This window comes from Rhinatrema bivittatum, chromosome 3 (assembly GCF_901001135.1).
Source record: "Rhinatrema bivittatum chromosome 3, aRhiBiv1.1, whole genome shotgun sequence".
Classification (NCBI taxonomy): domain Eukaryota; kingdom Metazoa; phylum Chordata; class Amphibia; order Gymnophiona; family Rhinatrematidae; genus Rhinatrema; species Rhinatrema bivittatum.
In genome coordinates, this window is record NC_042617.1 from 121,336,453 (window position 1) to 121,349,792 (window position 13,340).

The 13,340-nt window shown below is 40.3% G+C and overlaps 1 protein-coding gene across 5 annotated transcripts in view; it reads right to left on the reverse strand.

Annotated features, from left to right (window-relative positions):
* EHBP1 (EH domain binding protein 1) overlaps positions 1 to 13,340 on the reverse strand; it is an 807,334-nt gene that overhangs the window by 40,310 nt on the left and 753,684 nt on the right. For all 5 annotated transcript variants that reach the window (XM_029593675.1, XM_029593673.1, XM_029593671.1 and 2 more), the window contains 2 exons: positions 4,283 to 4,382; positions 2,914 to 2,987 (listed from right to left, as the gene is read on the reverse strand). In XM_029593675.1, coding sequence (XP_029449535.1) covers positions 2,914 to 2,987; positions 4,283 to 4,382 — 174 coding nt within the window. The remainder of the gene's footprint in view (positions 1 to 2,913; positions 2,988 to 4,282; positions 4,383 to 13,340) is intronic.

Here is a 13,340-nt window from a genome sequence, read left to right on the forward strand (position 1 = left end):
TGTGTATGTGCGAGGGGAACAGTAGTATTGTATGTATGCAAGGGTAATAGTGGTAGAATGTGCAGGTGTGCACGCGAGGGGAACAGTGGAAGAATATGTGTGTGATGGGTAACTGTAGCAGAGAGTGTGTGTTTGTGTAGGGGAATAATGGCAGTGTGTGCATGCCTGAGGGGAACAGTGACAGAGGGTGCATATGTGACAGGAACAGTTGCAGTATGTGTGACTGAAGGGAACACTGGCAGTGTGTGTGTATGCGTGTGTGTGTGTGAGGGAAACAGTGGCAGAGTGTGTGTTTGTGAGGGGAAAAGAGGCAGTATGTGTTTGTGCATGTGTGAAGGGAGCAGTGACAGAATGTGTGTGACGGGAAGAGTGGTAGAATGTATGTGAGGAGAACAGTGGCAGAGTGTGTGAGTGTATGAGGGAAATGGTGGCTGTGTGTGTGTGTTTGAGGGGAATAGTGGCACAGTATGTGTGTGTGTGTAAAAGTGACAGTGTGTGTTAGTGAAATAGTGGAAGAGTGTGTGTGCATTTGTCAGGGGTACAATGGTAGATAGCTTAAGTGTGTGTGAGGGAAACAGTGGAAGAGTGCGTGTGTGTATGAGGTGAACAGTTGCAATGTGTGTGTGTGCGTGCATGTGGGGAACAATAGCACAGTATGTATGTATGTTGTGAGGGGAATAGTAGGAGAATATGCATGAGTGTGTGGGGGAATAGTGGTAGAGTTCATGTGTACATGTGAGACAAACTATGGCAGTTTGCCTATAAGTGTGTGAGCAGAACAGTGGCAGAGTGTGTGAGGATAACAATAGTGATGCGAATGTGTGTGTGTATGTATCAGGGGAACAATAGTAGTGTTTGTGTGTAAGGATAATAGTGGTAGAATATGCGGGTATGTGTGTGTGAGGGGAACAGTGGAAGAATGTGTGTGTGTTTATGGGTAACTGTGGCAAAGAGACTGTGTTTGTGTAGGGAAATAGTGGCAGTGCGTGTGTGTGTGTGTTTGTGTGTGCATGCCTGAAGGGAACAGTAGCAGAGTGTGTGTGTGTGTGTGAGAGGAACAGTTGCAGTGTGTGTGACTGAAGGGAATACTGGCAGTGTGTGTGTTTTTTGAGGGAAGAGAGGCAGAGTGTGTTTGTGTGTGTGTGTGACTGAGGGAAGCAGTGACTGAATCTGTATGACAGGAAGAATGGTAGAGTGTGTGATGAGAACAGTGGCAGTTGTGTGTGTGCGCGCGCGTGTGAGGGAAACATTGGCAGAGTATTTGCATGTGTATGGTGTGTGTATGAAGGAAACAGTGACTGTGTGTGAGATGAAGAATAGTAGCATAGTGTGTGTGTTTGTGCGAGGGGAACACGGGCAGAGTGTGTGTTTGTATGAGGGGAATAATGGCAGAGTGTGTGTGTGTGTGTGCACACAAGCAGATGAGGGGAATAGAGGCAGTGCGTGTGTGTGTGTGTGCGAGGGGCACAGTAGCAGCGTGTGTATGTGCATGCATGTGTGAGGGGAACAGTGGCAGTGTGTGTGTTGGAGGAAAATAGTGGGAGAGTGTGCGTTTGTGTGGTTGTGACTGGAACAGAGGCAGTGTGTTAGTGTTTGGGACAGTGGTAAAGAGTGCGTGTGTATATGTGTAGAACAGTGGGTTTGTGTGTGTGTCTGTGTGTGTGGGGCAACATTGGCAGATTGTGTGTATGGGGACCAGTGGCAGATTGTGTGAGAGGGAAACAGTGGCAGTGTGTGTGAGGGGAATAGTGGGAGAATGTGTGTGTGAGGGGAACAACGGCAGTGTGAGCGTGTGTGAGGGGAACAGTAACATTGTGTGTGTGAAAGTGCGACACCAGTTAGGAAGGGGGAATGGGAGAGGGGACTGGTACCAGGTGAGGGGGATGAATAAGAGAGGGAATCTTCCCTACCTCCATCCCAACTCCTCTCTCTTCATTGCTGATCCTTCCCTCACTTTTCCAATCATCCTTCTCACCACTTGTCCCTGTCTCCAATTCTTCCTTCCTCTTTCGCTTTCCTCGTTTATCTCCAGTCTTTCCTCTCGCCCTCTCTTTCCTCATCTCTGATTCCTCCGTGCAGATCCTCCCCTCCCCTATCCCCATGTTCATCTCCCTTCTTTCCTGGCACAGATCATTAAGATCTCTTGTTAGACAATTTTGGATGAGAAAAAAAGAACAAAATAATTTATCCAGAGACTAAAGAAAGGTTGCAAAAGACACATTTTATAAATGACAATTTACATTATTTACTCAACTGCAGAAATGTTGTCACAAGAAACTGGGGGCTGTGCTTCTAATTCATGTGAGGTTTAGTGAAATGTGTGTTTGACTTATGTGGTTAGCCACACTGGCCCACATTTTTAATTTTCTAAAAAGGAGACCATTAACCATTTGTATTTTATACTGCATGAAATTAAATATTTCGATACTCATGATAAAATTATTTCACTGTAATGGGACACATATTGGAACCCTTCCCCCTCAAACAATGTGCAATGTTTCAAAAGAAAACCTTAGCAAGATGAATCAGAGGCCTTATGTTTCATATTTAAAAATGTGTCTGTAATTGCTGGCTGGGACATGTCGGAAGGTTTGTGGGGGGTGGCCAACTTAGATGGGGTAGAATTGTCATGGTGCATGTACCCACACTTGGGGCCACTGGGAAGAGCCAACCAGTGCTTCCCCGTTCTGTTTCTGTTCCTCTTTGAATATGTTTGTGTACTCTGTACCTGATTTAGTTGAAAATTAATAAACACATTTAAACCTAAAATATTTCTCTATCTGTAATGATGAATACAGAAGAGTGAATCAAAACCGGATAAAACCAAACGTATAAGCTTCCTGGCCTGATATTCAATTGTGAGCAGTACTCAATTCAGCTGTTAGAAAAAAAACAACTGGGAGCATTTCTTACCTTCAATTGCAAGCATTGCCCGTAACTCCCGGTTCAGCAGCTCGTACCGCCTTTCTAAGTCATGTTCTTTTTCCCTAGGCAAGCCACAAAAGTTCATCAATATGTTAATTACTAAATCATTAAACACTTAAAAGAACCTTTAGCATGCATTGATTTTGGAGACTCATAACCGACTTTCCTCCTCAACATTAAGCTACTCCAAAGAAACGATACACAAACACCCAACCTTTATCCAGTGTAAGATTCATCTACACCTTTTATGTGTATTTCCAACCAGTTCCTCCCAACACTTACAGCTCTGCTGTTCACTTCGTAAAATGTTCTTTGTCACATTGTAGCAGTATAAAATCTTTTCCAATGGTTATTACTAGACCGTCATGCCAAATATTTAATATTGAAAATGAAGGAAAGAATTTATGAGGCAATTCAGGAAGTATTGGGGTGCTGATAGTCATAAATGCTGTAAATATGAAACGATGGTGGGAGGGGAAAAGGTACTTCCCAACCCCCTGAACGTTTCACTCTGGAGACTTCAATCAAGGACTGTTACGGTAAGAAAATTACAGAAGCCCTTCCTAATTTATTCTATTAGCAGAAATGCCATGCACATATTTACACTAGGTGGCATACTAAAATAAAGCTACAATGACTTTCATTTGAATTGCTGAGCCAAACTCCAGGATGCAGATAAAATGTTCTTGCCTTTCTCTGTTCCCCATTCAGATTTATAATACGTTTTCCTAAACCACTGTTTCAATGTCCTCCTCATACTGTTCTTGTTTCATGTTGCCCATGCTGCTTTTACCTGTTTTTATATACTATAGCACTATTGAATTTTATAATCACTTACACTCTGACACAGGTTACTAAGTCTGCCCCTACAAAACAGATCTGATATGGAACCTTACAGTGACTGTGTTAAGAGTACATTCTGCTCGATAATAAAATATGAAGAATCCCACATAATCTTTTGTGATTACTCCTAATCTTGCATGGCTGCAAGTATTACTTGTAAAACTGTATATGCTCAAATTCCTACAGCTACAGTACTTGGGCGTGGGATAATATTGGCTTAACATACGACATGGATTCCTTGGAGGGAAGGAATCCCCCTTTCCCCAGAAGTCAAATACAGGCAACGGAAAGGCGACTGCGGAAAATGACAACTGATGAATTACTTTAAACAAACGAGCTCAGTATTAATGCCCGTAAAATCTCACTCTCCCCTATATTTTAGTTGTTAGTCCAATAAAAAAAAGTATCACCTTTATAAATATGTTGCCTGCTGACCTTTATTCCTGTGCATTCAGGTGGACTAACAGCTACAACACAACTTTATCCAATATATGAAAGAAATGTCAGTACTTACAGAAGCGAAAGCTGGTTCATTCTTCTGATTAAGGCATTTTTCTTGTTAACCAACATGAACCACTCCTGCATCATGGCTTCCTCCTCCTCAGTGTTTCGACCTGTAATGCAAGAGATCAGGGTCTTAAAATGGGGGAAAAAATTAATAAACAGTATATGGCATTTTTTTCCTACACATAAATTCAATAATTGAATTAGTGTTAAAAACCCAAGTTCTAAACTATTAGTAAAAGATTACAATTCAAGATCTAACCTTTTACATATATGCTTACATTTTGGACGCCTAGCCCTGTCAAACTGTTATAGATTGAATCAAGCACAATTTTAGTACCCCTTAGCATATCTACAGCTTGTACTAAGTACAGTAAACAGAGTGTTCCAATGCTTAAATCCTCCCCAGAGGCTTAATTCTTGTTATGTTTCAATGAGGAACTTGTGGTGCTGACAGACAATATGACCATGATTAAAAAATAAACCACACACATTAAGAAAATCATTATAAGAATTACAAGACTGTCAGGAAGATCACAGGAAGTCCAGGTGTGGTGCTACAGCTTCCACCTGTATTAACTTGCTGACACTAGTATCCTTCAAAACTGAATCTCAAAAATAGAAGATTTTAGTACACAAGACCTTACAGATTGTATGTATCTCTAAATACGCTGAGCATAAGCTTCAATAAGCTCAAAGCGATGGGTCTCTACTGGCAAAAGAAAACCATATTTTCTGTTTAGGATACCAATGGCAGATCAGATGACCCTTTGAGCTCTGGTACTGAAAGCATGAACTAACTAACTTCTGTATCGCCACATTTAAAACCCAAGTGATCTCTCTGTGGCATATGCTCACATGTATTTCCCCAATCACATTTAGAGATACTGCTATATTTCAGATGCTTTTTTTGTGTTTTAGCATTCCCAAGGAAAAGAGATTTAAGGCTGCACAGATAATGTTTGTCAATATCTAATAAGAGATAAGGAAAGAAAAGCTCTCTACACTAGACAAGCAGATGGTTGCCTAGGACAATATTTGATTTAGCAAGCAGTTTTCAAAATGCTGTGCTAATAGAAATTTATAATCCAAGATCATGAAAATGTTCCCCTTGTTAATTCCATTGTTTTTCCAGGATTCTCAATTTCTAACTACAGCAAGATTTCTGAAAAAAAAATTCAGTTTCTATTGTTCTTCATAAACAGCTTTTCAGCCTACAAAAAATAAAATTACATAAAAGAATATGGTTATTCAAATCAATCTAAATTAACCATTTGCCCAGCTATTACTATCCTGTTAAAAGGATCAGCCAGGCAGGTGCATCTCCTGAAAATTTTTGAAATTGAAATTTTAATGTATGTGGTTTACAGAGACTTGTATTTCTTTTTTTAAGGGACTGAACAAAGGCTTTATTGTTTTACAGTAGTTTAATCTGTCTTTTAGGGTTGCAGTATTTGTATTCACTTTCAGCCATGTGATGCCCTGACACTGGTCATGTGAGACGGGATGCGATAGGCACAAATCCCTAAGCACCAACAAAAGAAGAAAGAGCAAAAAGAAAAAGCTGAGAAAAAGCTTGCAATTTGGAAAAAGGCCAATTGTATCCTGGTGAAGGCCTTTTTTGATCAGTGAAATGACACATGGGTGCAATATTAATAGATGCAGATTTTTAGGATACACTTAATTCTAGATTTGAAAAAAGGGCTTAAAAAGGCAGTGCCTATTTTGTCAGTTGCTACAAACACATTAACACATTAAAATGCTGAACATTTAAATTAATTTAAAATGGATATTCTCCAGCAGAAGTGTAATGTTGATGCATAACTTCCATGAGAGACTGCAAACAGGTAACAGTATTAGGAAAAACAATATATTTTCATACAAACATGATTTGTTTATGATCAATCCTATGAAAATAAAATACACTTTTTATTAAATTCACGTGCTTACTTGAAGCTATTCTCAATATTCTGAAAGCTTATGATAGAACGACTCTTGTACTTAGTTTGGGTAATGTGCAAAATAACAAGTCTAAGAAGCATGTGCAAATTCAAAATGCTAAAACAATTCAGGTTGCCCTCCAGACAAACACTACCACACAGATTATTTAAATGAAGGCCACATCGATCCTGTGTATTTAAAACTCCTTATCTGCTATGGTTCAAGATGATGGCAATCTATAAACAGTACACTGTTCCTAGATTGCCATAATTTATTTATTTATTATTTATTTTATTAATAATGCACATTGCTTCATTGTTTTACATTTTTTAACAAGGAAAAAAAAAGAGAAAGCTTTTAAAGTCAGCATGTTGAACCATTACAAATTAATCCTGACTTTAATAACTGGTTAAAGACCCCTTCAGCTTTATAAGTAACAAAAAATATTAAAGCCTCTGATCACAGCTAGCGTTTCCCATTTCTCCTCTAACCATTTGTTATTTAATCCAATACTAGTAATCCAATTTGTCCATCAGACTTTTAAAGGGCAGAATGCAACTTCTGCAGCTTAGACACTTTTCAAAGTACAATATATTTTTCAAATGAATGCTGGATGTTTCATTTTTCCCCTACTGTTCGGTGTGCTAATGTATGAAGGGAAAAAAAGAACAAGATGAACATTGTTCGTAGTGATTAAGTAAGAGCTCATTAAAGAGCTGTCAGTGCCTTACTTTGAATATGCATGAAGCATATAATCAGATCTGGTACCGTCACTAGAGGAGAATACGGTAAGTACAAAGGACTGATTTAATTACTTAGAGTGGGCTGGGGTGGTAAAGCAGTCTTGTTAGTGCTGAAGAAAAGGAGGTTGTATTTGGGCACTAATTTAAAAAAAAAAAAAGAAAAAGAAAAAGAAAAAAATTCCAGTTTAGCTTTTGCCACCGTACTCAATCTCAGGACAAAGCACTTTTTGCAGTGTAATTTTAAATGAAGACTCTATTTCAAAATTGCCATAATTTACATTATCTTCTTTCACTTCATCCAGTTAAGCACACCTTGAGTAAAATGTACTTATTTTCTGCAAGTCACTGGAGCTACAAATCAGAATTTGTTGATGCCTATACTAAAGGTTTCAATGCTTCACAGCTTTATAATCCATTATCTGATATTTTAAAATCACAATATACAAAATTAATTCCACTCTCAACAAACAGTCATTTTAAGAACATAAGAAAATGCCATACTGGGTCAGACCAAGCGTCCATCAAGCCCAGCATCCTGTTTCCAACAGTGGCCAATCCAGGCCATAAGAACCTGGCAAGTACCCAAAAACTAAGTCTATTCCATTTTTGAAGCAGCTGTACAATAAACTGAAGTATAGCTAGAAGTCACGTCAACATGAGACTTGTTGGTTGCTTGTGTAACTTCCAGAATATACCTTGTTGGATATGGTATTTAAAGCTCACTTTTTTTTTTCTTACTGCCAGAGGAAGATTTTAAAATTGTTGCTTGCACAATAATAGCCACATATGTATGCAATCCAAATTTTAAGAAGCTGGGAAGGGCGCGTGCATATGCATGTACACACGCCCAGAATAAGGAGGCGGAAAAGGGGCTGGTTATAGGCATTTCAGGGGTGGGGGAAAGACTGATGCGCATAACCACAAATTTTGCAAAGGCAACGCGCATATGTGCTACTGATCCTCATGAGGTGCAGGAGGAGAGAGAGAGAGAGAGAGACTCTGTATAGGGTCAGTCTGATACTCTCTATATAGGTACCACTCTAGAGGGACTATAGGACTGATTCTTTACTGATGTCAATTTTACTACAAATACCTCTGAATGTGTCTGTAACAACATTCACCTGTCCCCAAAACCCACCCTGATTCAAAGTGCCCCTCTAGAGTAGTACCTATATAGAGAGTATCAGACGAACCCTTTACAGAGTCTCTCTCTCTCTCTCTCTCTCCAAGATACATGTGTAAAGGCTGTAGAATTACGTGCAGCATATTTTTGCTCATGCTGCAATATGTACGTTTTTGAGCGCATGCGCGTTCCTTTTCAAATTTACCTGACAGAGTTTAGATTACAGAAAAGCTAAAGGAATGCAACAGTGCCTCTGCTATCAGAAAAAGCAGAGAAATGAACTTAGGGCCTGATTTTGCAAAACATTTACTCAAGTAAAATTGGGTTTTACTCAAGTAAATGCATGTTACTCGAGTAAGTGGGCTTTTGAAAATTGCTACAATATATGCCACTGAATTGTCCATAAGATTTACTCGTGTAAGTACACTTTACTCGAGTAAATGGCTTTTAAAAATTGCTACAATAGTAGTTACATTTATGTGCGTAACTCATTTTGAAAATTTCCCCTTAATTCTTGGGCCAGCTGAAACCAAGAACCCTGCCTTTAGAGCATTCACAGCCCCCAGGGATCAAGGGTGTCTGGCTGTTCCTCTACTGTGACATCTACTGGCCAATATGAGAGTGTATTTGCACTGATCTACAAAGGGATCTGGGATCTGTGCCTCTTGGCCAGAGAGCAGTTACTGCAATGGCCATGCAAGAGGATTAGGAGGAAATAATTGGAGGTCCCACCCTTTCATATAAAGTCTCATGACTCACAAGAGGGCTATTGGAGAGGATGTCTACACTGAGCAGCAAAAAACACTGATGGGGAACAAATAACATGGTTTAAAAAATTCTGCACAGAAAGAGACTTCTTCCTCAAGAAAACATTCTGCACAATTCTAAAGAACAATACATAGGGGTCCAGTCATTAAATATGCCACAAATAATATTTGGGGATATTACGATCTTGAGCACCTTGAAGGTAAATGGCTGCTTTTGCACTGCTCCTGGACAGAAACACTTTACTGGAGTTGCTTCAGTTTGTTTTACTGCCATTTTTTTATATTCCCCCCCCCCCGAGAGTTACAGTTTTGTAAGTGAAACAGAGTTCTGTCCTTGCTAGTTTGAATTCTTTGGTTATAGTTAAAAAGACAACAGACTAAAATAAAAAAGGGCCAGCAGATTGCCTGAAGATACTATGATCATATAAGGTCAAGGCTGAGCTTCACAATACATTTTCAATGAATATTAAGCTAAAAAGTCTTTTAAAAAGGGTCTGTCCTCGTAATCATAAGTACATAATTAAATTCATCATCACAACTGGCATTTATTTTGGCACTCTGATCAGATAAATGAAGATTTGAATCAGCTTGGAAACTGATCTACTCCCATCACATACTTGAAGTGGTCCCTACAGCATAGGGTTGAGGCACATAGGCACCAAAACTATCTATGCCAACTGTCTTGTAGATCAATGGATGATTTCAGATTTCTGCATGTTTGTAAGCACAAACATTAATTGGGTTATAAAAATGCTTAAATAGGAGAGACATAGTTTTAAACTAGTTATTCATTAGGGGCACATATGCAACAGAAACGTCTCAATTTTAAAAAGATACTTTTATTGAAAATTCTTGTTTGCAAGAATGATGACTCTAGAATCATATTTTAACTGATGGCCTCCTTCTTAATTGGATGATATCTCTTTCTGCTCTCCTCGTACATTATGGGGCTCATTTACATCTCCTTAGCAAGTTGCTAACCTCTAATAGGTGACCTCTGAAGACAGCAGTTCACTGAACCGGATAGATTTTCCAGAGCTTTCTGGAAAGATCTAAAGAACTTTACTTCTAAAGCACAGGAGTTTGCATAATGCTGTGACTCACAACTTCCCTCAGTTCTTTGAAACTACTTTGAGAGAAAAAAACTCCAAGGGGAGGTGGGAAGGACTGTCAGGTCAATACAGTAAAGTGCGGCCGAGGTTACCCTGCTCCTAACCCGCTTTCTACCCACTTTTTGGCCGCGTTAGCCCTTCCTGCGATACACAATCCCCTTTAACCTACTCTTACCGCATCTTTAAATCACCGGGTAACCCCTTCCGCCCGCGGCATGTATATTACATGTAAACGATCGAATTAGCTATTCCCTCCCATACAGTAACGCGCGCCCTGACTATCGCTTTTTTACCCTGCCGTTTTGCCGCGTGTTTAACTTGCTAACTTACCGCCTACCCTTACCCCTGCGTTAGAGGCAGGGGTAAGGATAGGCGGCAAACTTTCCCCCAGCTCCCGCTCACCTGCCCTGGCCGCGTCCATGGGTGCTGGTCTCCGGGGCAGCCCCAGTCCTCTCCCCTCCTCCTGAAGCAACGAAAGCGGAAAAAATCGAAAAAGCGAAAAAAAAAAGTTGCAAGAGAGAGAGGGGAGAGAGGACGGGCAATCCTACGCTCGGGATTGCCAGTCCTCTCTCCCCTCCTCCCGAAGCAAGGCGCGAAAAGCAGCCTTGCTTTTCGGGAGGAGGGGAGAGAGGACTGGCAGTGAAAAGCAACGAAGCGACTTACTTTTTTTGCAGCCCCCCTCTGGAGACGGACATCGGCGAAGACGACCGCGGCTCCCCTGCCTCCAGCTGCCCGCGAAGATAGACGCATCGCACAGGTGATGTGCGTGCAATTGGGCTGCTCAAGATGTGACGTCACGACGTTTGGCGTCACGGCATGTGACGTCACGTCTTGAGTGGCCAATTGCATGCACAGGGGCCGCTTTCGCCCGTGCGATGCATCTATCTTCGCGGGCAGCTGGAGGCAGGGGAGGGAAGCCATGGTCCCTCGTTGCCGATGTCCGTCTCTGGAGGGGGGGCTGCAAAAAAAGTAAGGCGCTTCGTTGCTTTTCACTGCCAGTCCTCTCTCCCCTCCTCCCGAAAAGCAAGGCTGCTTTTCAGGGAGGAGGGGAGAGAGGACTGGCAATCCCGAGTGTAGGATTGCTCATCCTCTCTTCCCTCTCTCTTTTGCTACTTTTTTTTTTTCGCTTTTTTTTTTTTCGTTTTTTCCGCTTTCGTTGCTTGCTTCGGGAGGAGAGGAGAGAGGACTGGCAATCCCGAGCGTAGGAGAACCATCCACTTCCTGGTACCTGTCATTTCAAATGTCATTTGAAATGATATTTGAAATGACAGATACCAGCGTGTCCATGAAGCGTTAGGCCAGCGCACCCAGGATACTGTATAGAGCTCTATACAGTAAAATGGGTTGCGCGGGCCTAACGCTTCACGGACGCTTCTTAGACGCAGCTTGCATTTGTAAGCTATTTACATACAGTATCGAGCGGTAGGTGAGCTGGACTGTGCGTGCGGCAACTGCGGGTGCGCCCGGCACTATTTATTTTATTTTTTATTTAAAAGTATTTCTATACCGTCTTTACAAACAGCTCTCCCTACCGCTCCTTACTGTATCGGCCAATGTGTGACTAATGAACCACTGCTTTCAAAATATACTTGTTACAGGTAAGCAACTTCACTTTCTCTGAAGACAAGTAGAGTCATCTAGACATATATAAGGAATTCCCTGGCTCACAGCTGTAGTCAGCAAAAAAGAGGGAACAATCAGAACCACCAATGGATAGGGAATATTTTTGTTGGCAGAAAACCTCATTTTCATATTTATTTATTTTAAACAGGGAAGATAAACAAAAATTATAAAAATGGACCCAGGAGACATGGAGCTATTTATCATTGGGAAATCACATCTTTCGGCAACAAATTCCACAGCATAATTGTGGGTTGACTGAAAAGTTCTTAGGTTTGTTTTCAGTCTGCTCTGATTTCATGGATTGATTTCATGAAGTGTTCCCTAGTTCTAGAACTAACTAAATATAAATAACAGTTCCCTATCTACTTGTTCTACACCACTCATGATTTTATAAACCTCTGTCATATCTCCTCTCATTCTCCAAGCTGAAGAGCCCTAACCAGTCAAGCCTTTCTTCATGAGAGCCATTCCATACCTTTTATCAATTTTTTGCTCTTTTCTAGTTCTGCGATATCTTTTTTGAGATGGGACAATCAGAACTACACACTGTACTCAAGGTGTGGCTTAAAGTTGCAGTTTTATTTTCTATCCCTGTCAATATAATTCTTAATATTACATTTTCTCTTTTGATCAATGTTGCACTGAGCTGATGTTTTCTTTTCCCCCTATGGCAGCTTCTAATATAGAGCCTAGCCTTCTGTACATACAATTAGGATTATCTTTCCCTGTGTTGGGAAGGATGTTGGGTAGGAAAGATGGAGAGAGGTTTGTATATTAGGTAGGAAGGATGCTGAGGTGTTGGGAGTTTGGTGTAGGTGTTAGGCAAGAAATAGTATTGAGGGTGGTTATATGTTGAGTGACTATCCATTTATATGATTATATGATAATTTTAGGGGTTATTTTGGGTTGGATTCGGTTGGAGCTCAAATGAGATGGGGGTGGGGAATGCTGGTGCTGGTGTCATAAATGTTTGGAAAGAAAACAGATGGTGATCATGTGCTCTGCGGTTGTCTATTTGGTTGTTACTTAGATATTATCTTGGTATGGCTTATTTATGCTGATTTATGTGTGAGTTTTTTTGCAATCTCTTTATGTATTGTTATTTATTATCTACACCACCCTAGAAGACCCTTCAAGTTGAGAAAGCAGTTAATAAGAACTTTTAAATAAATAAATGTGTGTCACTTTGTACTTGTCCATATTACATTTTATCTGCCATTTAGATGCCCAGTTTCCCAGTCTTGCAAGGTCCTCCTGTAATTCCTCACAGTCTGCTCTTTTTATTTTTTTATTTTTTAAAACTTTGAGTAATTTTGAGCCATCTCCAAATTTGATCACCTCACTCTTTACTCCCTTTTCCACATCAGTAATGAATGCATTAAATACTGGTACTAGTACCAATCCCTGGGGCACTCTACTATTTTTCTCTCTCTACTGGGGAAACTGAAAATTTAGTCTTATTGTTTGTATCCTATCCTTTAAACAGTTACCAGTTTACAATAGGTCATTGTCTCTTTTCACATGACTAATTTCTTTAGAAGTCTCTCAATAGGGACTTTATCAAATGCCTTCTGAAAATCCAGATAAACAACACTAATTGGCTTGCCTATATCCATATTCTTATTATAGGCTCAAAGAATTCTAATAGATTATAAAGTCACGACTTCCTTTTGCTAATTCCATGCTGGCTTTTCCTCACTAAGTCATGTTTTATCCATATGCTCAGTAATTCTTTTCTTGACAATAGTTTCCACCATTT